The sequence below is a fragment of the Manacus vitellinus genome, unplaced genomic scaffold (genome assembly GCF_001715985.3).
Source record: "Manacus vitellinus isolate BGI_N305 unplaced genomic scaffold, ASM171598v3 scaffold_14_pilon, whole genome shotgun sequence".
Taxonomy (NCBI): domain Eukaryota; kingdom Metazoa; phylum Chordata; class Aves; order Passeriformes; family Pipridae; genus Manacus; species Manacus vitellinus.
Window position 1 is genome coordinate 14,566,411 of NW_021939063.1, and position 26,693 is coordinate 14,593,103.

General features: G+C 45.0%; 1 protein-coding gene across 1 annotated transcript; it reads right to left on the reverse strand.

Annotated features, from left to right (window-relative positions):
- Positions 1-1,010: 1,010 nt before the first annotated feature.
- Positions 1,011-26,030, reverse strand: RHOA (ras homolog family member A). The gene is made up of 5 exons (XM_029958376.1): positions 25,897-26,030; positions 8,250-8,407; positions 5,371-5,491; positions 3,127-3,257; positions 1,011-2,279 (listed from the first exon to the last, which is right to left on the reverse strand). Exons 2-5 carry the CDS (start codon positions 8,403-8,405, stop codon positions 2,106-2,108), a joined length of 582 nt encoding a protein of 193 aa, XP_029814236.1. The 5' UTR covers positions 8,406-8,407; positions 25,897-26,030; the 3' UTR covers positions 1,011-2,105.
- Between the last annotated feature and the right edge of the window lie 663 nt (positions 26,031-26,693).

Sequence of the window (26,693 nt, forward strand, 5' to 3'; positions counted from 1 at the left end):
AACACCTCCCCAAAAAAGGGAACTGCAAGTGAGTAACTAAACTTGTCAGCAGGGCAGCGAATGAAATCCTCCCAGGCAGCCCCCGCTGCAGCTGTGAACTTCCTGCTCTGTTCAGCCCAGTCACCCGCGGGGGGAGGACAAACACCCAGGAGAGGAAGGAGGGAAGGGTGGGGCAGGTGACACCATCGGGCTGGCCAGAGGCTCACTCTGTGGCTGCACAGGGAGCACAAGGACCAGAGGTACTGGGCACTCCTATGGCTGGGTCTGTGTCTCCTTTGCTGCAGGAAAAAGAATCGGGAACACTGTCCAGAAAAGAAAAAAGAGTGATGTGGGTGTTTTGTAGGCCATTATGGGATGCAGCCAGGTGCTCACTGATATGGGCTGTCAGCAGCAATTGGACTCCCTCCTGCTCAGCCCAGCGTGGAGGCTCTTGGCTCAGCAGCAGCTGCTGTAAATCCCAGTGTGAGTGTGGAGATGCCCGCTGCTGTTCCCTGTCATTTCTCCCCCAGGAGCAGCACAATCTGCTCTCCAGCCTGGGCGCAGCACAGGGCCTACACTTTGAGCCCAGCCCTTGTTGCAGCACTCCAAGGCATCCCTCATGGAACGGCCCAGCAAACACCTTGCCAACCACCTGCAAACCATCACATGCTCCCACAGCAACACTGCTCCTCCCTTCCTCCTGCACAGCCTCCTCCTGCTCCTCTAGTCTTGTGCTCAGAACCAACAAGTTCAGCTCAACTGATGGCCTCTTGTCTGAGTATCAAAAGCTCCTGGGAAGCTTTGCTGCTCACTGCAGGGGCCAGGTGAGATATTCCACCTCTGCTCTGCTGCAGCACTCGGAAACCACCGTGAGCAGTGGACGGTATCACTTGCTGGGAAACAAAAATGAGTATTAAAGCACTTGCAACTGCTCAGTGAATCCTCTCACAGCTGTATCAAAAATGGTATTTCTGATTCAGGCTGTCAGATGCTGGGCCAAAAACCCAGAGTGAGGAATACAGACACCAGGATACAGGGAGCTTAGAAAACTGCCTTTATTCTATTAGTTCTTGGAAAAATGAAAATACAGAAAGAGTTTAGTTGGCTGCAGAACAGCAAGAAGTTCACAGGTTAGGAGTCTGATCACTACATGGTAACCAAACTTACACAAAAAGTTTCTTTTTTTTTTTTTTTAAAGTTTTGAAACTGGGTCCAGCAATGAATTTAAGGCAACTGAACAGTTCAGAAGCTTTGAGTGTGAGCAGGCTCTTTTCTCATCCCTACATCACGTCATGGAAAAAACTCCTCCTGGGTGTGCAGACCACTCAAATCATTCGAATGGGTCAGACTCTTACAAATGAACGGGGAAGAGGATCAGCTGCTTTCCATCGGACTTTATTTTCAAATACAGTTTCTTAAAAAACCCAGAACACCTTAACGCAGAGGTTACAAGTAACAGTATTAGGAAATCCAATTATACAAAAAATACTACATCTAAGCTGGGGTAAATAGATTTATTTTTGGTAACATACATTTAAACTGGCACTAATTACACAGTAACTAAAAGGTAACTAACATGAAACCACAGAACCCTCACTTTTCCTTAGCTGAATGGGACTTGGTCATTTCAGAGTGATCACATTTTCAAACTCATGTTTTTACACCACCGAGCCATGAAAATCAGATCTTCCTAAATGTGATAGCACTGAAGCTACGCTCGATTCCATACAGCCTTGTAACTGTTGTACTCAATTAGAATAGGACGTTAGTTATAAAGTAGTTACAGACCAATCCTCTGTGTTGACAGCTTTTTCTCTTTCTAGAGAGAAGAAAGAAGATAGAGAATTGTCTTCAATTAGCGCCTGGCATATCCTGTGAGTGCAGAAAAGGTTTGTTAGAGGAATGTTGAGGTTAACCTTGGGTGCACAGATGAATTTGATGCAGATTGTTATAAAAATCATGGTTGGCTTCTAAATACTGGTAGCAAGATGACTCGATTTTTAAATCTCTTAAGTAAATTATAGATAATGAAAAAGGCCAGTAATCATACACTAAGATTAATAAACAGCACTTCAAAATTACTCAAGTGCAGGGTGCTGCTTTGGCCATCTTCCTCTGGCCACGCTTTATAAGAGAAGGCACCCGGACTTTTTCTTGCCACGCCGGGCTTGCAAAGCAGCTCTAGTGGCCATTTCAAACACCTCCCTCACACCGTCTTTGGTCTTTGCCGAACACTCCATGTACCCGAATGCACCAATGCGGTTTGCCATATCCCGGCCTTCCTCGGGCTTGACAGGCTCCTGAAACAGCACAAAACCAGCAGGTGAGGTCAATCCAAACCCACACTGATCCTCCTCTTCCCACCCGGCTTCCCAACAAATGCAAAGGAATTTCTGGACTCAGTGCACATAATTAACTGGATAGTTAAGAATCCAATGCCTGAGGACATGATCAGTTTTCTGACACCTCTAAGCCTGAAGGCTGCAAGACCCTTTGCAACTTGAGCAAATGATTGCTTATTTCTGAGGAAACATTTATGCAATTCTTCACTACAACTGCAAAAAACCCTATGAACAAATCCCAAAATTAATGCCTCAGTCTTTGTGTAAGAACCTCAAATATTATGCTGCAGGAGCAAAAATTCCAGGACAGAGCAGAATATCTGCAGTCCCATTCCCAAGATGGGGGTTTCAGGCTCAATCTGAAAATGAAACCTCGTGATAGGCTCAGGAATGAGCTACAGCACCTGTGGTTATCACCTCAGAACACCCACCAATAAAACCATTTCCTTTCACATCCTGAACACACCAAATAAAGAACAGCTCCGGAGTGCCTGCTCTGATGTGCTGATCGTCTCCTAATTAATTCCTTTCTACCTCAGGGATCCAGCTCTGCAGCAGAGAGCAGCTGACTGTTAGTAACCCCATACAGCCATTCTCATTGCTGAGGATGCCTTCTCTAAAAATTACATCTCCAAACAGGAAAAAAGAGACAGTTAAAGGCAATAGATACTCGTGGTGTCTGCCATGGGCAGGTGTTGATCACACAGCCCACAGCAGCTGACAGCCAGCTGTGGGTGCCTGTTTAATGTTCTGCTACAACCACCACATGTCTTCCTTTTATTGTAAGACTCCCAAAGGAACCTGCCTGCTTCATTTTGGCCAGCTCTCGTCTTGTGTGCTCGTCATTCCTCAGGTCCTTCTTGTTTCCTACCAAGATGATAGGCACGTTGGGGCAGAAATGCTTCACCTCTGGGGTCCATTTCTCTGGGATGTTTTCTGAAAGAAATAAATAGAAGTATGACTGTACTAAAACCCACTTCTGGGGAGTTTTATTTTAAAGCTTTTACCTGAGTGGTTGCATCTTGCTAATCCACACCGATGCCCTTTTTTTTTTTACTCAACATGGGAAGCAAATAGACTGTTCTGGTATTGCCAAAAAACCAAGCCTGTCTGTGGTAATTTGAAGGCTGAAGGGCACGTAACCTCTTGGCTTCTCTACATCTCTCAGTAGATACCTGGCAAGGGTTAGCATAGAGACTGCAAAGAACAGCATGCAGAAGAATTCTGAAGCAGAAAGTTATGGAATATTTTGCTTCAAGAGAAACATTTTATTCATCTCCAGAAGCTAAAGATGGCTGCAACACTGAAGCCTAAGTTTTAACTTCACTTCTTTTTATAAAGCAACATCAAACAACCGCTCCCAACTCTGCCATTAACTGTAGCAGAAATGTTCCACACACTAATTACAGATATACAAAACCAAATGCTTTGTGTAAGTCATTTCCAATCTGCCATTTCTCCCTACCTGTAGCAAATGAATTTGTGCTCATATACAAGAAACCTTCTTCTCCTCCTCACGGCCCTCCATGACTTTATCTTTTTAATGGAAGGATGACTTAAGGGCTTTTGAAAGCAAAACCTTGATAAATTGTGTAGAGCAGGAAGTGCTGAACAGCCCAAAACATCTGGCTTTGCTTTCAGAAGCTCTCAGACGTTTGAGATTCACCTGTGGATGTACTTGCAGGCTGTGTAACCCCATTTTATCTTCATGAAATTACATTCAGCTTTTGAACAGACATTCACTATTATGTATTATGGTATATTTTCTTGCTTGAAAGAACAACTTAAGGATTTTGAAGCCAGCTTTTGCTCTACAGCCAAATCATCAATTCTGCAGCTGCACCTGGAGTGCTCAGGTGTGCTGGCCTTTAGATACTGCACAGCTGAAAAGCTCTTCACTGCTCCCAGGCACCCTGGGATACTGGTGAGCAGGAAGGGAGGAGAGGAAAGAAAATTTTTACAGAAACTTACTTCTTTGAAAAAATGCTACCACCATGTATTTGTTTAGCAGACTACACTGGATGGATGGAGTAATTACCATTTTAAAGGGACAGAAATCAAAGTTCCAGAGATGCTGAGTCTTAGAAATGAGAGTATCTCTATCTCCTGCTCCTTATCCTCTTCAAAAACATCTTTGCAAGATCAAGTACATCAACATCTACAAATTAGATTTATATATCAATCAGTGAAGACTTGGACTGCACACAGAAGAGGTGCCCATCAAATACACACTTTTGAAATGTATTGTTTTTAGAGCTCAGAAGTCATAAATCAGGCAACTCTTTTCTCCATCACAAGCAGATGGAAATCTCCATCCCTTGAAAGCAGCCTAGGAGAGTGTAAATCTCCAGTCCCTGATCATTTCCACCCATGAGAGAGCCCCCTCCAGTGCAGCTCTAGCCCATGTTTTTAACTCACGAAACAAAGAGCAAAAACCCTGGGGTTATTTGGGACCAGTAACTCACAGTATTTCAAGCTTGAACAAATGGGAGGGAGGGTGGAAGGGAAGAAAATACAAAGCTAGTTCTCCCATTTACATAGAAAGTTACTCCATTTTCCTGGATACAGTGTGGTCTTGAGTGTATAAGAACCTACAACTTCCAAAGAGAAATTAAAAAAAGAAGTAAAATTAAAACCTGGGAGGGCCATGCCCCTCAGTGGTCCCCTTCTGTACTCACAGGGCTCCTGGACACAGCAGTGTAGCTGCAGCCTTTGTGTGCTGGGGGTCCCCAAGGCAGCCCCTCCAAGGGACAGGCACACAGCTGGGCTGGGTGCTGACCTAGGGGAGCTGCCCCCCCTGCTAAGAGTGGCTCAAATTAGGCAGCAGAGCCCTGGCAAACACAGAGTGTGCTGTGGCTCTCGTGACCCTCAGTGCTGCTGAAGAACACAGGTTCCTTTAAGGTCCTATGTCTGACAACTGTACACTCAAACCAGCCCGAATTCTGGAACTAGGAAAACTCTCAAGTGAAAATATATTCCACAGCATGATTTCCAAGGGGAATACAGTGATACAGAGAAGTGGTTCCAACTCAGTGAGTGATCTACTTACCTAAACTATCAGGACTATCAATTGAAAAACACATAAGTATAACATCAGTATCTGGATAAGAAAGCGGTCTAAGTCGATCATAATCTTCCTGTCCTGCTGTATCCCACAAAGCCAACTCAACCTGCAAAATAAACATAAGGAGTTAGATCACCAGAGATGTTCTGATTCAGAAGCCAGTTACCAAACAGGAGTGGATAAAATATTTCAGTCAACGCCGCTCAAAAGGAGGAGACTATGGGACGAACCGCTTTGACAGGAGAACTGTGAGGAATTTTACATTCTGTAACCCCAAAAATCAATTTATTGCAGCTTATGACATTTTTCTTTATATCTGTGACCAGTGTCAATTCTTTGAAAAGCAAGACAGAAGAATCAAAGTGAATCAGCTCCAAAGGGCTGGTAATCTCTGACAAGCATCCCAGAAACAGCAGTTTGCAGTGAAAGTGGACTAAGTATATACTTTTTACGATTATGCATGTTTTCAATGGGTTACAGCTGGAACCTGTAGTGACTAAGAAATGTTAAGATTGTACTTATTTGTGCACAAATTCATTACAACTCCATCACAGCAGAAATGTACACTTGTAATTTGCTTTGAAACAAACCTGATTTGTGTGCAAAGCTTCCGGTTACTAAGAAGAAAGTACAGTACCTAATGTTCTGAATATTTCTACTTATGCTGGAGCCTGGGGAGAACACACCCACCATAGGATTGTTTAAAACTACAGAAGGAATTAGCCAACATTTAATCCAGGAAATTTAAAAACTATAATCAAGCTCTTGAGGCATACTCTAGCTTGAGATTCTCCGATGAGTCTGCCTTCGCAAAGGAGTGGGTTCCTTCTTGTTTAAACTCTTATGTTCAAAAACTCCAGGAAAAAAGTCCACAGCAGCTCAGATAAAGACAGATGGGCAGAACTGGAACGCAAATGTGAGCCTGAATGTGCAATGCAACTGTTTAGTTAAATTGTGAAGAGACAAAGCCTTAAGTTGTGCACATATACAAAAATAATGTTCTGTACTTCTGTCAGAAACACTCCTCCTCTCAGAGTCACTTCTGCACTTGCAGATGTGAATTCTGTGGCAAATGTTTATATTTTTTAGAGAGCTGTCTGTTGAGGGTTCCCTCTCATGACACTGGAATCGTTTCCTTTGCTCTACCTAAAAAACCACATCTCCTTCCATCACTTTTTTGTCTTCATGTGATTTCTAGACATTTCTGGTAATTCTCTTCTAGGAAAACAGAGGTAAGTGGCTGGCAAACAGAATAGGCTTAAGCACTGCTCTTCTATAAACTTCTGTAATCAAGTTTTCTGAAGACAAAGTCCTTGGATAAAATATATCCTCCAGTTACAAAAATAAAATCAGCTGACACTGCTCAAGCTGCTCATGCAATTTTTCTTTAGCTACCGGCTGCATATAGGCATGACTGCTGATAGGGCATGACTCCCTGTTCACTCATTCAGAGATGCAGAGATTCAGGCAGAAGGGAATGAGGAAGTTTGATTCAGTGATAAGAGAGAAATGGATCTCATACATGTTTCAAACAATACTCCTTAGAGTCTAAGATACAACACAGAAACTGTAGAAACTGTCACTTGGGGAAAAAGACATGTTCTAACATTAGTCTAAAAGTAAATTTTCTCTTACCAATTTATATTATGGGAGAGATAAGATCAACTAGCATGAACTATCACGACTAAACCCACAAGAAACCCATCCCTGTAACAGCAGGAAATCAAATGTAACATAAAGCCCCAAACTAGCCCAAAAAACCTTTTTGCTCCAATGAGGATCAAAACTGAGCAGTTTCAATCCATCAGTCACTGCATCTGAACTAGAATGGACTGAAAGATGTTCTGGCTGTACCTGAACCCAGAGCAAAGGCACATGTCACAGCAAGAGAGGACACAGGGAAGCTCAGCACCAAACCTGCCACAGGCCTGACCTGCAGATCCACGGCACCGAGTCAGCTCTGTGTGATTACAGGAACAAAACAGACACAGGCTGTGGCTGCCTGAGAGGGTTTGGAAATAGCTGAGCTTTCAAGGTGCAAACTTTCTGCTCTGTGTGCTTCCAGAGTATCCTGGAAAGTGACAATTTTACACATCACCCAGCACCTTGCTGACGTAAGTGTAGAAGGCAACCCACCCAGGGATCAGAGAGCAGCCTGGCAGCTGCCTCTGGGAGCAGGTGTCTGGCATGTCTCCTTGTTTGGTAAACAAAAGGACTCAAGAGCTCCACAAATTGAAAACCAATTTTCAAAATATTTTAAATTAAAATGAAATATTTTAATGATTAATTTACTGAAGTACAAACTAAAGATGAAGCTCAGTGAGCCCTGGGCATGCCTGGCTGCTAAGAATTGTGCAGGACAGATGATGCTGATGTACACTACAAATATCAACCACCTTTGAAGCCTGTCAGTCTTCTGTTCTCAAAAGGATCCTGCACATGTCCAGGAGTGGGCATGAAATAAAAGACTCTCCAGGAGTTAGTCTTTGTTAATCCAGGTAGGTCCCTATCAAAGGAGGGATTCCATTCCAAAAGCCATTAGCCCTGGGTTCTCAGCATGTCTTTGAATTGCTCCATCCCCTCCCACCTGCTGCAACACTCTACTTGGACTAACTACGTGACTTTTAGAACCTCATTTTGTGTAAGGTTAGAAGCAGGTTGTTAAACACACATTGGATATGAGCAGGCTCTAGCAAGGCAAATATTTTTTCCACAGGAACATGCTTAATATTGAAAAATATATTTACAACATAAGAACTACTCACACGTACTTATTAAACAACTCATTAAAGGAGCACGGAGATCTCCACGCTATTCTGAACAAACACAAGTTCATTCTGGCTCTTACAGAGGGGTTCACATACCTGCTTTCCATCCACTTCAATATCTGCTACGTAGTTTTCAAAGACGGTGGGAACATAAACTTCAGGGAACTGGTCTTTGCTAAATACAATCAGCAGACAGGTCTTTCCACAGGCACCATCTCCCACTATAACCAGCTTTTTTCGAATGGCTGCCATAGCTGAAAAACAAAATGACAACTTATTAATTCAACCGCTACAGCTTTTCACTGAGATGCTGCTAATAATTAATAACCACTAAGTTTTCAATTAATGAGAACTTTTAAATCCACTCTACGTGTCCGTCAGAGATGCAGACAGATGTCTCGAGTGAGTTCAAATTCCCATCCCTTTAAGAAAAAACATTCCCCAGAACTTGTCAACACACTGATAAGCCACTAGGTGCAAAAATAATAGAAAGGAGAGGAGATGGGTCTGGTTAAGCATTTATTGATCTGTTCTAAAGGTTAAGAGAGGAACACCCAGAGAAAGTGAGTGAGTGAGCAGCACTGTCTGAGAGCACCTTCTCAAAAGTGTATTCCAGGCACTCCAATATGAGATGCTTCGATTCAAGGGCAGGAACATCATCTTGTTGCACTGAGTTGCCTTAACTACAAAGTGCCAGTCAGCTGGACTGAGGAGCACCTGCTGTCACGTCAGAGCACCAAAAGCAGGATCTTGAGGCAACCAGCCTGTTCCTCAGATTCCAACCACCACACTGCAAAGGATTTGGGCAGGGCACATCTCACTCCTCAACCCACTTTCCCCGGCATTGCTGCTACCAGGTTAATCCCCCCTGCTACCAGCCTGCAGTAAGTAAAGGGGGGACACAGAAGGGGAGACCCCCGTGATGCTCCACACAGATCTCTGCTGTGCAGTGGGTCAATTTGTACATCCATCACCTGCTCACAAGCAACTTTGACCTTTAGAAGATAGTATGGAAGCTTTAAAGGTTTAAGGAAAGCCAAGAGTCAGGGTGAGACTGAAGAGGATGTTTGTGTTGGATCTGGCAAATCAAACAAAACCAGCACTATATATGTGCCTGCTCTCTTCTTTCTTTTCTCCAGGCACTTATTTGTGACCAGTGCCGGAACAAGCCAGAGATTTAGGGAGTGGCCTGGCTACGAGGGACTGGAATGAGGACAGAACCATAACTACTTTCTTCTCCATAACATAAAGGCACTCCAGGGGAAGCCGCTTAGTCATCCTGTGAAGCTTCCTGGAAATGGAGCAAACAGCAACGCCACCACAATACCTATGACTGCATGACCAAAACACCACAGAGAGAGCACCCCTCTGAGTTAACTTTTGCCATGACAAATCCAGAACAAAGTTTATGAGGATGACTAGGGCTGCTGGCGAGGAGGGAGGGGCTCAAAGAAGCACAGAAGAGATTTAAAGGATACAGCAAAAATATATTCCCCTTTCCACCTCTTCTCTTGCCTTATGAAATTAAGTAAAAAGGTAGAACTACCCATCTAAAAGCAACCTTTAGTACTGGTATATGGTGAAGAAGCAGTGGATTTTACAGAGATTCTGTACTTCTGCAAACAGAGAAGGACCATTTCAGCCCATCAAGCAGCAAGGGCTCAAGGATTTGTAGAGCATAGCTTTGCCAGACACCACTGCTCAAGAGATCCAAATCTATCTCTAAAGTGAGATTCTTTCACCTTGTGAATATATATGTACACAAACTCAAGTTTTTTACTCTGGGGATTTGGGGTTATTTTTACATTTGTGGAAGGTTTTAAATGATCCAAGCTTTTTTCAGTGGTTCTAGATGGGTTTGAACACTTTCTAGCAGTGGTAGTATTTGAATTTTACAGAACTGGAAATCATCTGTCCTCTGTACCACATCAAAATCAACTACTTACAAGTTCTACCTAACATCAGCTTTGGCTAATCTGCTCTTCAAGTCCTACAAAACCCCTGAAGCCGTCTACTCTTGTGCTCCACAATATTTAATATTTAATATTTAATATTTAATATTTAATAGCAGAAAACTTTCCCCAATAGTACCCTCAACCTTCTTTGATGTAAGCACATTGCTGTTTATCCTATTTGTCACAGCCACTGCAGAATAGATTATTCCCTTTCCCCAGTGCAGTTGAGAATACGTGTCTTCATTTAGTCTTCTCTTCGGGCAAAACAATTCCAGTTTATTCAAGCCTTCTCTGTAAATTGTATTTCTTAGACCTTCCCGTTGCTCCCTTCTGGGCAGAGTCCAATTGGTACAAATGTACCCAAGGGTGGAGCCCAAAAGCTGAATCCAGCATTTCTCCTAGGGCTGTATGAACAGTGCCTAGAGCTGAAGGATTATTTCACTGATCTTTCAGAATACCCTGCTCCTTAAACACCAATCTGGAAGTGTATGACTTTTTCTTTCTTCCTCCCCTCCTCAGAAGACAGCACTGTTGATACACCCAGGTTTTAATTCCTAATAACTCCCAGATCTTTTTCATCTGGACAGCTATACAGTAAATAGTCCTCTATTCACACAGCTGAATGTTCCAGTGTCAGGCTTTTATTTATCCTTCCGCTCATTGATGTTTTATTCTACCTCCAGGTCCTAGCTCTGTCCTCCAGCTTAATCACAGTCTGTCAGATGCAAGTTTAACAACCATGATTCCCAGATAATTATCTAGGCCATTGATGAAACCACCCTGGAGACAAAGTAGGTGGATGACGGAATGGGATAACCTGTCCTTCCTTGGTATCCTCCCTCTCTCTCCCCTCTGTGCCAGTGGCTGGGGCTCTGGCCTTTGATCACCTGTGTCACCTGCAATAGCACTTGGGGTAGGTGACCTTTTTGGCATCACCTACGGATAACTGTATTTTTCAATGGATTATCAGATCAACTCTTCCTTTATCTTCCTCTAAATACTTCCGTCACTCAGATTATTTTTTAAGTGCTCCTTGCCAGTTCAATCTCATTTTATGCTTTGGCCTTCTACATACTTATGCCTCAGGTCTACGAGGAAACTACAATTCTGTTTAAAAAAAAAATCATTATCATCTAACGTATTGCTTTCTACAAATCCTTCCCTATAAAAGCTTGAAAAATTTATGTATATATATAAAAAAATTATTTCAGCAGCTTTATTTTATCTCCTCGATATCTTTTTCCTGAGAAAAGCTTATCATGAAACTCTCCCTGCCTGAATGCTTCCTGAGATCCGTTGACATCATTCTGACCCAAGATGCCCTTCAGCAGTGTTTGCTCAACCACTTCCTTCCCACTGCTCAGGACCCGCCCCATGAGACTCTCTCCTGCTCACAGTCTTATGTGCAGGGCAGTCCTCAGGGCATCTCAAACCTGCTGAGCAGTCCCCTCCATCTAGCACACTGAAAAACTAGGGAATTAAAATTCCCTCATTGCCAGCTTTTAGAGGATCCTTCTGGACGGTCACAAAAAGCCTCCACCACCTCATTTTTTTTTGGTGACTATGGCATCCTCATCTTTTTTACTTTAGTTTCACCTTTGAGAGCAGTACCACAGAAGAATTCCTTCTGGAACAAGTGTGTTGTATAAAATTCAATTCAGGATGCAAAGATCACCACTTATAACCTCAAATTTTCAGAAACAGCCCAGATTATAAATGCTGGGTAGACACAGATGCCTCAGGATGTCAGGTCTGATCACTAGATAGACCCCTGATCCAGCTCAGAAGGAAGTCACCAAACACCACGACCATGTCTTCCTTCCTGACGTTATCAAGGAACCACAGAATGGTTTGGGTTGGAAGAGACCTTCACCATCATCTCGTTCCAACCCCCGTCATGGGCAGGGACACCTTCTACTAGACCAGGTTGCTCCAAGCCCTGTCCAACCTGGCCTTGAACACTTCCAGGGATGGGGCAGCCACAACTTCCCCGGGCAACCTGTGCCAGGGCCTCACCACCCTCACAGGGAACAATTTCTTCCCAACCTCTAATCTAACCCAACCCTGCTCTGTCAGTTTAAAGCAGTTATCCCTTGTCCCATCACTACATGCCCCTGCCAGAAGTTCCCTTTCCAGCTCTCTTGTAGCCCCTTTAGGTACCACAAGATGCTCTAAGGTTTTCTCAGAGCCTTCTCCTCTCCAGGATGAACAGCCTCAACTCCCTCAACGTGTCTCCAGCCCTCTGATCATCCTTCTGTCCCTCCTCTGGACCTGCTCCAACAGGTCCACATCCTTCCTGGAGGTACTGGAGCCCCAGAGCTGGATGCAGCACTGCAGGTGGGGTCCCACCAGAGCAGAGCAGAGGGGCAGGATTAGCCCCCTCCTCCAGCTGCTTTTGACACAGCCCAGGACATGTTTGGTTTTCTGGGCTGTGAGTGCACATTGCTGGGTCACGTGGAGCTTCCTGTCAACCAACACCCCCAAGTCCTTCTCCTCAGGGCTGCTCTCAATCTGTTCATCCCCCAGCCTGTACCTGCACTTGGGATTGCCCCAACCCAGGTGCAGGGCCTTGCCCTTGGCCTGAACTTCACGAATTTAACCACATTAGTGGTTACAAACTTTACAGCTTTATGGTACCTGAAGTTTCTTCTCTCTGGTGAGGGTGAACTCTTACTGGCTGCCAGAACACCACACTTCACTTCTACTGAGCCTGCTCAGGGATGGACATTGCTGGTGAGCCTGCAACCAGCTTTCTTCTCATGACAAATTCATCTTGTCTGGACCACTCAAAGTGTCTGTGTATGGAAACCGGTCTACTGGTGCCACAATGTCCCAAATCCCCACGTGTGGTCCTCAAATTTTAGCAGCTATCTGGCCATGGCAACAGCAGCCCGTCATTCATGCATTAACACATTTACAGTAATAATTTCCTAATTTAGAGGATTCGGCCTGCAGATCAGCATCTTTCAGCTGGTTATTTTTAGATAAAATAAATACATTCCTCTCCAGTGGGCAGCTGTAAGGGATTGTCGGGTCTGGCAAAGACTCAGAAAAACAACATCTTGGTAGTACAATAGAGAAAAAAATTGATTGTTAGGATGGAGCTATGTCTTAGTGGTGAGTATCACAAGGACAACACTAAGAGCATTCACAGCAGTAGGGTCTTTCTGCTGCATTTTGACATGCCCTGGTTTTCTTAATCAAGTATTCTGAAACATGGAAATACATCAAATTTGTACCAGCAGTGTGTGGGAATCAAAGCACTTTGCTGGGCTGAAGAGTTTAATTTAAGATGGCCATTACACACAATTTAGTATTTGCTGCAGCCCAGCCTGTCACCAGTGAGTGTGTGTCTACATTTAAAGCTAAAAAACCTAAGAGGATGTAACAAATAGACCAAATCCAAGCTACTACTACCCCACTGTAACTGAACACAACTGCTACTCATTCATCCTTTTACACAACACGTAGAGCAGGGAGAGACCAATAAATCCAGAAAGCTGCTGGAACTGCATCACTGATGATGCACACAGAACATTGAGCAAGAAATGTTCTATCTCAATTAGTGTGGCAGAATGGCTGCAATGATCTTCTAGGAGAATCTGTGCTGTCTTCTGCAGCAAGACAAGAGATCTGAAATTTTTCCTACTCTTAAATGAACCACTCCTCCCACCTTTGCATTTATAGGATTCTCAAAACCAGCTAGTCTGCTAGATTCAAAGTGGAAATTCTCACAATGTGACTCAAGTGACTCATCTGAATGGAAGAGATTCAATTCTGACATTTCCTCAACCTAGGCCAGTGTCTTTCACAGGAGTTTTAGCCATCATTTACTCAATCCCACTAACATCACAGGAGGTTACAACACAAGGAGCTCCTGTTTGCAGAGTTGCCACACTAATATCCTTGTTACATTAGGCTGCTGTTTCTAAGGGCAGTAACGCTCCCAGACCTCTGCAGCATAAAGCCCTGCTTGTTAAGGGAATCTACTCCAGAAGTACTCCAGAAGAATTGGAAATGGGAAAAATATTTTTTTCCTGTGTTTTAAATGTACTCCCCCCCCAAGTATTACTGTTTACTGCAAGGGAATTTGCCTCTTCAGCATGCTATTTATTTTTCCAAAAAACAACTTTTCCAGTGCCTCCTCTCCTGCAAATCCCAAGGCCACATAGCATGAGTGAGGATTGTGGACACTGCTGACATTCTGAAGCTGGATAAGCTGCCAGGTTTGTCTGTCTCACTACAGATCTCATCCTGGAGAAAGATGGAAGAAACAGCCCTTTACCATCACATAGATATCATGACTAGATTTAATTTCAATTACCAGTTAACTACTACCAACTTTATACTGCCTGCTTTACCACAGGGGCAGATCCCTTGTATAATGCAGAATTTTGTCCAAAAAAAAAAAAATCTGGATTATTGTATGTTAGCAAGTACCCAGTAGAAGCAGTTCAGCAGGATCATTAAGGATGTTTCTGATGCTGGGGTAGGGGAAACATCCTTTACATCCTTTCCCACCTAATATTTCTGAAGTCCTTAAAACCAGAACGTTGGAAGGCAAAGGTTTTGAAATCTTAGAAAGGCTGCCTTGCTGCTGACTCCTCCACACAGCACTTAGTTTGCTGCTGAGTGAATTACAGCCTGGCACTCTTCTTGCTTGCTTCATTTCCCCTTCATTCCCTCAGCCCTGCCCTGGGAGGGACCAGAAGACAAAACACTGCTCAAGTGTCCCCCACCCTGACCAGTCAGGCCCTGCCCTCTACCTACCACACGGGAGAACTGCCCCTTCACCAGCACCTGAACTGCCTTGGCACCAGCACCTCGATTTACTCTTAAAATAGACTCACTTTTGTTCAAGTCTGAGGGGAACAAGGAAAGATTTTCCCCAGAGACTCCAGTGATGAAGAGTGGATAAGCAGGTTTTTCCCACAGTTTTCTTCTGGCCATCTAGCAAGATCCAGCATCAAAACTGAGAACTACCAAAGCAGTTTGGAGCTCAAAGCAGATCAGCCCAGAGGCAAATAGGTCTGCTTTTAGGGCAGTGTGTACAGCCAGTGAAGAAAAAGACTGAACATGGAGCATCTGACTGGGTGAAATGGTCCAAAGACCATGACCAGGGAATGGGGAGGGGACAGGCAAACATGCCAGGAGGAAGATGGCAGAAGAGTGTAACAGCTCAAATCCACTCTTCCCTAGAGCAGAATCCAGGATTCCCACATCTCCCAACAGGGGGCAAGAGTCTCAACCTTCTCCACGGAAGTCCCAATGGAAAATGTCAGGAACTATACATTTTGTAATTCTTTTTCACCACTGCACTTCTCATTAGTGAAAACATGTATAAACAGCAGTCAGAAACATTGCAGCTTGCTGCTGAAATGCTAATCCTGCTACCTTAAATCAGCTTCTTTGAGCATATGCAAGCCTCTATGTGCTGTCATGCCTTTTCTTTCCCACATAACCAGCACAGGATGGCCACGCTCTTACACAGCGACAGTTGTGAAGTAAAGGAAAGTAGGACCCCAATTCACCTCTTAGAAAAGGTGCCAAACAGGGAGCAAACAGCCTTGGGACTGTAACAAGAGTCAGAAAAAAAATTAAAGAAAAAGGTGATTCAATCACACCAAGGAGTCAGATAAAACCCATGTTTCTGCTACAGGGTTCCTAAAGGATCCTGGAAGAAGTACACACCCCAAAACATTCTGCAGGTGACCACTTATTTATTGTCCTGAACTCATCTGTACAGCTGCACTGACAGTAAACCCAGACACACTCTGTGCTTAGAGTGATCTGCTCTTTTGACACCACGTACAACCCGAAATCAAGCACTACTGGGGTGGAAACACAGCTCAATTACAACCCACTGGAATACAAACACTAAAAACATGAATGCAGTCTTTGCTATTGAGGAGACAGTCAACACAGTTTATTGCAATAATTGAGATTTTCTTAATTCTGTGCAAGTTTGCCTGTGAACACTTGCACTCATAAACCAAAAAGCCACGCTATTTAAAGCGTTGCTAACAAGGCCTTTGGGAAACAACTATATTTATATTCCTTGCTGCAGCCAGCACATAAAGCAGTTTGACAGTACTGCAAAATAGACCTATTTCTAACTACAGCACTATGTGGGAGCAGTTGGTGAGAAAAAGCTATCTGCTGGGGTTTTTTTGGACGGTTACATATGAAATTCAACACTTCCAAAAAGTCCCAAAGCTGGCAAATAACAGGGCAGGCTACTGATGTTGCACGTTAAATGTAATCCACAGAGAAATGGAAATTTTCTGTTTTAAGACTGAAGTACAATTGAAAAACTGACATAGAAGGACGGTGTACTATCCAACAGGATTAAATACTGAACATGGGAAGGTCCTTGGACAGGGCAGGCTGAGTCCTTTCTGCTAGCAGTTCATTCAGACCGTGTGTTAACCAGGCTCAAGTCTGGCAAATTTTACTAGTTTGGAAAAAGTGCCTTGCAAACAGAGCTGTACATTTCCAGAGCCAGCTTTAAATCGGGAGCAGGGCAGCTGTGTTCACCCCCATCTAATGAACCTCCCCAGGTCTCAGCTAACTCCATAAATAACCGGCTCAAGCCTCTCCGTACCACATCACCAGAACTGGGAGCAGTGTCAGCTTAACTGCATTAGGTCTTTGCAACATTGGCTGCCAGCCCCAGTGAACCCTTAATGACTGAATAATTTTATACTGTCATTACGAGTTATCAAAAAATATAAAATACATGTTTCATAGGCACAGGCATACGATGCATCTCCGTTCAGCACACTGTGTTGTTCATGCTGCCTCTGCAGTGGCTGGGATGGGGCAGGAGATTCCACATCCAGCACAAAGCCTGCCAGTGCAACTTTGGAGGAAACCTGAATCACCTGTCAGCACTAGATCTGTGTTGGGTGTCATGTGGACACAGTACGTCTAATCCGAGATATCATGTGAAGTCTCAAAGCAGGATTCATCCTATCAAGTTGCAGCCTTTGCCCTTGCTTTCCTCTTCAGGATAAATCTGTATGACAACACTCAACTCATCTCCCTCTCAGAGAAGAAAATTGCTTTGGATTCTAGTAAATTTCCTTGATTTTTAACCACCACAGGGAAGAGCAAAACACTGTGCTTTGCTCTCCTGCCCTGTACAGCCCACCTGCCCCTGCTTTATGGGAACGACGCCCCAGCACCATCAAACTGGTGAGAACACACAAACTAGCTTTTGTTAAAACACACAAACCACAATCTGTGCAACCTTCTACACCCAGCACTGAGTCCCACAAGCAGCTCCAACACAGACACTGACCACTGGACCAACTTGTCCTTGCAGCTAAACTTAACATTTCCTATACCTCGAGACTCACAGACCATCCTTTGCTACAGGTCTGCACACATACGGGAATGGGTACATTGAACTGGAGCATTCCAGATGACCTTAGGGTTGGATTCCTTTGCAAAAGGAAAAGAGGAAAGATGAATGAGAAGATTCCTCCTCCATGCTCTCCAACCATTTTCAGCTCAGGAGCTTCTTGGGTCAGATGTGGTTCCCATGAATCTGGTAACCTCAAACAGATTTCTCTTCCACGAGCTTGTCCAGACTCCCTTTGAACCCATGTAAACTTCCAGTACACACAATATCCTGTTGGAGGGAGTTCCCACAGCTTAATTACACATTGTGTGTAAAGCCACTTCCTTCAAATTCAAGATTGTCCCTATTAGTTGCTTTTACTGCCTCCTAACTCTGAAATGGAAAAAGAATGAACACTTTACCTCACTCACCCTCTTCCAGCTGCTCACGCAACAGACTTTCCAGACTGCAGCATCCTAATATAGAGCTGGTTATTTTTTTTTTAAATTACCTTTACACCTTTGACAGTAGTTACTGTCTGCTCCCAGCATAAAGAATAACAAAGTGGTAGAGGTGTCACAGTGAAGTGCTTCGGCTGGGAGGGCTCTTGAAAGCCCAGCAGCACAGCTCTGTGTACCTGCCCATCCCTTCTCCATCCCACCCCCAAATGCCCCTGGGCTGCTGCAGCAGCTCCAGGAGCGGGAGCCTGGAGGGACACCCCTATTTTGACAAGGTGTGCTGTTAAATCCATTTATGCCATATCAGAGAACCACACCCTGAGCTGCGCTTCAAGTGCAAACAAGCCACAGCTTGGCCATTCCCTGGTACACGTTTCACTTGGTGCATTAACTCAAGTGCAGACTACCTTGACTCTAAAATAGAAGTAACAGAGAACCCCGGACCAAGCTCCTGCTCCAGCAGTTGGTTACATTTTCTGCATCACAATGAGGTTTTACTTGTCACTTCCTCATTTCTTCAATCTCTGCCAACTTCCCATTATTGGCATTTTGCGTTTTCTCCAGGTGACCACTAAGAAACACAACCCAAGAGCCCAAATCCTTCATGTTCTCACTAGACACAGACTTACCTGAGCCTTCACTTGCCTTTTACAGCTGTCCTCTTTCTACTAAATTTAATATGAACCATATTGATTTTGTTCTGGCTTAGTTTCTCACTGAAAATGATGTGCAATTACTGTCAAGTGCTAACCGAAGGCTAAGATGAACACTTGCACTTAGGAACCAAACTAAAACAATTAACACCAATTGTTTCTATTTCCCCCACTCCAGGTTGAGTGACATTGCCTTAATTCTTTCCTGAACGCTTTGTTACTTATGCCATTATTGTGCCTGGGATTGATGTCTTAGTCTGATGGGATTATAATCATTAAGCTTGTCCTACTTCTCTTTATTATTACTGCATATTAGCATTCTTTCAAACTCAAACTGTGGCAGTATGTAAAGAACTTTCTGGAAAAAAAAGTTACATAAACCCCCTCCATTCTCAGGCCTGAGATCTTCAGAGCTGAGATACATCTCAAAACAGAGGTGTCAATTACCACCATTAGGTGTGCAGTATAATTCAACCTCTTCTTTTTTTTAAACTTAATGAGATAATCGAAATACCTGATTACAGGGAAGTTCCCTGTGTATAGATAAATAAGTGCCAAAAGATAGGAAACTGGATAGAAAGAAATGCTCAGCACACTAAGAAAATCACCCGCGGAACCTGCACAGTTTGACATTCATAAATGACCTGAAAAAGTGAGGAAAAACAGCAATACAACAAAATTTACTGATGATGTCAAGATTTACAGGTAGTAAAGGCAAGGGCTTAGTGTGATGAATTTCAGAACCTTAACAGGCTCTGTGCCTGAGCAATAAAATTTGAAATAGATAAATGTGAAGTGATACACAAGGTAAAAACCAAATTCAACTTCCTATGTGAAATTATGGACTGGGAGCTGATCACTGTAACCCAAGGACAGTATTTTAAGGTTATAGAGTTAACTCTTTTAAAATACAAGCTCAATACTATGAAGTGCTACAATTTTTGTTTAAGATACCAGTATTAAGAACTAGGAAAAAGCGACCAAAACAGATATCTTTAATATGATGTAGGACTAACGCCTGTATTTTCTGCAGTGTGCAGCTGTGATCCTGCCCGTGTCAAAAGGCTGTACAGGAACTGGAAATGACTCAGAGCAGAGCACACGGATGATTGAACTACATAACAGTGACCATATGAGGAACAACTATGGCAGAACTGGGAAAAAAAAACTGGAAGAGACACGACCAAGGAAGAAAACGACCAAGCACTGTGCTAAGATCCTAAGGAGAGGTGAGGAAAGCTGGGCCTGAAACAAGGACAAGGGCACAGGGGATGAGCCAGGTTGGAAGCAAAGGCAGGCCCAGCAGGACATGTGGCAAGGCCTTGTTGTTTCTACCACATTTCAACTTTTTAGATTCCATAATTTCTTAGTCATCGGCTTCTCTTTGAGCTCCCTTTTCCTCCCAGTTACTTGCCATGATTTTGAGTTTCTGTTTTCTATTTTCTACATTCAATTTCTGCTTTTCTCCCATTTCATCTGTAGGGCTTTCTTGCATTGTTTTTTAAGCGTGAACAAAACAGATGCCTTCATTTCCTTTCCAAGCCAGGTTATTTAATTCACATTCAACACTTGATGGGGGAAAAATAGCACAAAAGAAGGTTCCTGAAAAATCTTTTTTAAGCATGTTTAAGCCAAAATTGTTAGAAACTAGAACAGCAATATGGGTAAGCAAAACTCTCTTTTAACATTGTCACCGTGCATCCTGTTTTGCTAACACCAAACTTAGCAAGGCCCTCCTGATCTACTACAAGTTGTTCTCAACTATCTGCAAAGTTCACCTCACACTGTTCACCTCCCTATTGTTAGATAATTAGTAAATTAACACTATTTCAGAACCCAAGGAAGAAGCCTAATTTGAGCATTTCTCCCCTGCCTTACTCTACCACGCCAAGTCCCTCTCCAAGGCTGAAGGCAAAGTTTGGATTACAGGGGCAGGAAGCAGGATTTTGTCCTCAGGATCTGTGGCTGCCATTGCTGTCCTTCCACCCTCACTTCACATTCCTGCTACTTTGCCCCTGACTACATCTTTGCTATCTGCAGGCACGGGGACTTAAGAGAGCACTTCTCTTATGCAATACCGAGTCCCAAGATTACTTGGCACAAAATGAGATTAGGGCTTAATATTGAGGTAATTATAGTAGATCTCTGGATTTCCACGTGTGTGTAATCTGCAAAACGCTTTGCATTTGGGCCAGTTTTTTCTTGGAGTCCTCTCTTCCCAGACACCTCCAGCATGTCACATGGGATGTGGGGCACCACACACTGAACGAGGCAGGTTCTGCTGGGGTGTGAGGTGGCTCTGTCTCCTGCTGCCCCACAGCAGGCAGCAAAGCACATATGGACAAGAAAAACTAACACTAACTCTTCTAGACAACCATCTTCTTGTACTCACAGCTGACACTCACCTGTGTTCCTTCTCTTCTCCCACCACAAGATATCTGCTGCAACTGCACAGGCTCAGATCAAACACCCAACAAGTCCAGCACCCTGCCCGACACATGCAGGGACCTCAGATGACTGAGTAAAAGAAGGAACAAACACACTGATGCCTCTGAAAGTGTATTTTCTCAGTTTCCAGTTTGGGGGGGTTATTTTTTGACAGCATTTTCTCCTGTGATTTCATCTGTTGGGCTCTGGAGCCACGTAAATCGTTGTCATTCAGAGCACTCTGTGGCGCTGCATTCTGCGGTCTCGGTGCAGACTGAGGGAGAGGCACCATCGGTTTTGATCTAGACCAGACTGTGCTCAGTCATGTCTTTGCCAAGCTGAAGAGTTCAAATCTTTTTTAAGCATCCCTTGTATGGAATCCATTCCTTATCTCTGATCACTTTTTTCAGCCTCATCTTTGCTTTTCCAGTTGCAATGTATCTCCAAGTGCATCTCCCTTTGTGCCAACCCCCTGTAATCAGCGTGCTGAGAACTGAGCCGTGATGCTTTCCCCCTGTTTTCCTTTTTTATTCCTTTCCCAAAGCCTCTCACACTTGCTCATATGATCACTGTTGAACATTAAACTTGCATTTTCACAGAATTATGACAAGCTCTTCCTTTTAAGTGGCAATAATTAACTTTCACCCCATCGGTGCATAAACAAATTAAGACTTCCCCCCCTTGTATTTATCTGGAACAAATTTAATTTGGCATTTTGCTGCCTGTAATTCATGTCAGAAGGACAAGTTGCAATTCTTCCTAGCCAGCTCTTGTTGTTTCTTCCCTTTCTACTCAACACCTTTCTCACCAGAACATTTATGAGTATGCTGAGCAGTAGAGGTGTAACACACATCCCTATTCTCCTGCCCCAAACTTCCCTTCTCTGTCCTTGCTGAGTCATTTAAAACCTCCAACAGATATAACCTGCACTGTTTCCTTTGCAAAAGTCACACCAGCTTTCTCCTACTGTAAGTTTATAGTCCATCTGGTTACTTCTTTTTACCATTTATTTTTTAAAAAGGCATTGAACTCTGTGATATCCTGCTGAACTATCTTTAAGAACTGCTACCATGTAAATCATCTTCTATTTCTCTGGCTTCAAGGTATTAAGTGAGAAGTTACACAGCGTAATTAATAATTTGGTCATTTCAGGCCCAAGTTTCCTTTGGAACCCTTGGGCGAGCACCATCTGGTCTTGGCATCTCGTAACTGTATTTATCACTTTGCTCTAAAAATTACTTTGCTGACAATTCAAGCACAGACAGATCTTCCAATGAGTCCTGTTCCCCATAAAGAGAATTTCTGGCATAGGAACCTCTCTGGACTCCTCCACGGGAAACAGGAACACACATAAGTCATCTAACTTTCTACTCATGCCTTCATCATCAAATATTCCTTTCACTTCTTCACTCCAGCACCTTTCTGCTTCTGATGTACTTGGAAAATGGTTTTTTTGGGGTTTTTTGCCATTAGTATGACATTGCTCAGAGACTCTCTGGCAAGTCCTTGTATTTTTCATTTGACTTGCCAGAGTTCACGTTTTTATTTACTTTTCTGGTCAACTTCATGACTTAAAACTTTCTGAAAGCTGTACTCTTATTTCTAATACTTTCTTTATCCCAAACTGCATGCTCATTCTCATCTGTCAACATTCCACGGTGTAATTTAAAATCTTCCCAAAAATATTTTCAATTTCAAGCGCAGAAGCCTAGTTCTGCTGCGGTTTACATGGAACCCAGCCTTTCCAAACAGCTCCTGGACTGAGGTTCAAAAAATGAGCCAATTCACTTGGTCAGTACCAAGTCAAGATCCCACTGTAAGATGGCCTTCTCACCTCCCACAGTTGCAACAGAGCAGACAGGAGGTGAAGAACAAAGAGCCTCCAGGTGTGAAATATAAGAAAAACGAAATGTTAGCACAGAATGCAAACAGAGATAACTGGTACTTGGAGAGCTGCTGGTTCTTTCAAACCCCTGACACAGGCAAGGATAACTTTCATTAAAACTGTGAAGATGAGGAGGAGGAATCACTGTGTACACATCCACACTGGTGACCTGCTCCAAATGTGACAGTTCAGGCCAGGTGAGACAGAACTATTTGTGGTTGCAAAGCACTGCTAATTAACTGAGCAAAGAGATTGAATTGAGCCCTGTTTCTGATTAAAAAACAACAATAAAAAAGCAAGCAGAAAACCCACAACTGTCAGAGCCTGAGGAAAGCAAAACCTCATATTTGTTGTGGGTGTACTGCCCAATTCTACTGGGTATATTTGTGACTTTCCATCTGTTCCTTTTACCAGGGACCCTGGTCATGAAGGATGGACAGGGAAAGACAGCAAACCTTCTCCTCATTAGTTTAATTAGATGATTCACTTAGGAAGGACTGGCTGTTAGTTGTGTGGATGGCAAATATCTTAATTAAAAGGTGGTCTATGTATACCTTAGTTCTTTTACAGTCTCAAATGTTCTTCCCAAGTGAAAACATGGTGATAGTAAAAGGACAGAAGAGAGTATGGACAATGCAGTGTTGTCCTACCAACTCCAATTAAGCTTTTGGTACTTTTATTCAGAGTCCAGAATGAGTGATAATAAAGGCCAGAAAGCATCCAGACACCTGGCACTGGTGTAAAAGCAACAATAACTTAACCAGTGTACCACAGACAGTCTTTTAGGATATTTGTGCTTATTTTTGAGATGATCTCAAAAGTAATATGCAACTACTTCTTTCTATTTAGCTACTCAGCTATTCACAGCAGGAGAGGAATCCCATCAGCAGGCAAGGAGCAGAGGATTTCCATCCAGGTGTGTGCAGATGCATGGCTGTACCCTGGGAGGGAAGGTCAGCTGCCATTTGGTGCATTTATTTGTTCTGTATCAGAGAGTTTTACCCCTTACTACGTGTTTACTGGGACAGAGTCAAGGAGCTACCGTGAAAAAACACGAGCAAAGATGATGAACGTTCCAAGCCCCCTCCAAAATATCAAACTGCTTTTTATCTGGAATTTGCTTATCTGAAGAGCCATCACCAGTCCTACATCCTCGTGGTGGTTAGGATCATTTAGGATGTTTTTACTGTCAATTCCTGGCTCAGAGAACTCCCCGCCTCTGGCGCTCGGCCGCTGTGGCACCGAGCCAGAGCGTGAGCTTGGAGAACGAGGAGGGATAACATGAGAGCTGCTCAGCTGAGCTCTGCTGTGACTGAGTTTATTTTGCCCCTCGTGTGAAGGTGCATTTATGTCTTGAGAAACTTTTTTAAAAAAAAACAACCCTCCATGTATTCTAGTGTTAAATGGTACAAATCGCCTGTTCAAATTAATTTACGTCAAGCGTTTATGCTGAAAACGCTGTTAAACATCCCAGTGAACTAATTAAAGTGAAATAAGGCTAATGGCAGTTTTTCTTTTTTTAAACATGCAGCCTCGGTCCAAATCAGAGCCAGAATTAGACTGTATATCTGAGAGAAGAGAAATGTCAGTGCTGTGTGACTGGAGACCTGGGTAAGGCCAGAACAGGGCAGGAGGAAGGCACACAGACGCATCAGAAGAGCCTTCAACAGAAAGCAAATATTTTCACAAATAATCTTTTCAGAGAGGGAGAGAGTTTATATTTCCATACTGGGAAAAAAATCCCCAAATAAAGCCATTGGAGAATGTAATACTTTCAGTCACAAACAACACTTAGGGCACGTAAAACTAACTTTTGAGATTTTTGAGAGGATAAAAGTTTGCTTCTAGAAGAAACAGGCCATTTCAAAGTCACACAGATGGCAGAGTTGTTACCTAGTTAAACCTCTGGGGTTAAAAAAAAAAGCAACAACAAACATAACATTCCCTAGATAGGTCTTAGGGTTTAGTTTTCTGCAAATCCTGTATCACACAGAGAAAGGGTGGGTGGGAACCACTACTCATGAAGAGTTCCCTAAAACAAACAGGTGAACTGCACCAGAGAGAAACAAAAGCTGGATATGAGACAGCAACTAAAAACAAACAAACCTCCCCTCCAGACACCTCTCAGGGACAGACTTAAAGGGATATCAAAGTAGCTGTGGTATCATTTGAGTGGGAAAAATACTTTGTCCTGAGCCTCTATAATGACTTTAACTCTGCAAATCTCTATGAGAAGTTTTTGGGTCATTTTTTCAGACTGAAACACAACCGCGAAGTGGTCTCGAAGCTCCTCTGGCCCCTTGGCACGCACGGTTCGGGCAGCTTGTAGTTTAAGGCCGGGCAGTTTCAGGACCCCGATTGTGCCAAAACCCGCCGGGCGCTCCCCGGCACACCCGCCCCGGCAGAAAACCACCCCCCAAACTTTGCCGTCTCGCTCCGGAGGGGGATTCCTCCCCGAGCTACAAGTTGAACCCCGCACAACCCCCGGGCAGCCCCTTCCGCAGGGACCCCCGGGGGGACCCCTGGCGCACCCCGGGGCGGCGGGCGCGGCCCCGGCGGCGGTGACGTCACACCCCGGCCCGCCCTCACCGGACACCCCCAGGCCGCCCGTGTCACCGCGCGGGGCCGCGCCGCCCCCCGCCTCGCCCGCCCACCGCCCACGGCCAGGCGCGGCACCGAGACCCGGGCGGGGCGCGGCTGGCTCCGCCGGGGGAGCCCCGGGGGCCGCGCCCCTCCGTCTCCTCCCCTCCCCCGCTCCCGCCGCCCGGGAAAAGGCCCCGTTACCGGGCTCCGGCAACTTCGCGAGGGGCCGCCGCCGCCCGCCCCTCCCTCCCTTTTTTGCGTAGCGGTGTGGCGGCGAAGAGGCCCGGCCGAGCCCGGCCGCCCCCGCCCGCAAAGGCCGCGGCTGCGGCGGGGGCGGGCGGGCCCCACCCGCGCGGCGCAGCGGCGGCGGAAGGAGCAGAGAAGCCGGCGAGCCGCCCTCACACCGTCACCCGTCCGGCGCGGAGCCCCCCCAGTACCTGCGGCCTGCGCTGGTCCGGCTCCCGGCCGCCTCCTGCTCCACAGGCCCAAGCGCGAGCGCGGCGGCGGCGGAAACGGCGGCGGCGGGGCGGGCCGTGCGCCGCTCCGGCTCCGCGCGCCCCGCGCCGCCCCGCCCGGCCGGCCCGGCCCGCCCGGCCCGCGCGCCGCCCGGCCCCCCCCGGCCACTCGCGGGCAATCGGCGGCGCTGCGCGCGGGCATGCCGGGAAGGGGCGCTATCAAAAGCCCGTGCTATTTACGCCGCGCGGTTTTGGGTGTGCGGGCCCGGGGAAGGAGGAGCGTGAGGAGATCTGAGCACCCGGCGCCGGGGATTCGTGTAACAGTGCCTCGTTTGCCTGCAGTCCGCTCAGTTCCTTGTTTTCTTCTAGTGGATTCCTATCTCGAGTGCTGTGCCCAGCTCTGGGTCCCTCAGTTCGGGAGGGACTCTGAGGCGCTGGAGCGGGTCCAGACAAGGGCAACAGAGCTGGTGAGGGGTCTGGAGCACAAGTCCTGTGAGGAGCGGCTGAGGGAGCTGGTGGTGTTCAGCTTGGAGAGAAGGAGGCTCAGGACTGACCTTATAATTCTGCAGCTCCGTGAAAGGAAGTTGTAGCCAGGTTGGGATTGACCTTTTTCTCCCAGGCAGCCGGTGATAGGACAAGAGGACACAGTCTTAAGCTGTGCCACGGGAGGTTTGGGTTGGACATTAGGAAGAATTTCTTCACAGAAAGGGTGATTATTGGAATGGCTGCCCAAGGGGGTGGTGGAGTTGCCATCCCTGGAGGTGCTTAGGAAACACTGG

Bases quoted from the DNA above. Each gene is read 5' to 3' on its own strand.
- RHOA (XM_029958376.1), bottom strand. From the start codon at position 8,405: ATGGCAGCCATTCGAAAAAAGCTGGTTATAGTGGGAGATGGTGCCTGT. The intron at 5,492-8,249 runs GTATGTGAACCC...TTTATTTTGCAG, and splicing joins TTGAAGTGGATGGAAAGCAG to GTTGAGTTGGCTTTGTGGGA. The intron at 2,280-3,126 runs GCAGGTTCCTTT...GTGCTGTTTCAG, and splicing joins AGCTGGCCAAAATGAAGCAG to GAGCCTGTCAAGCCCGAGGA.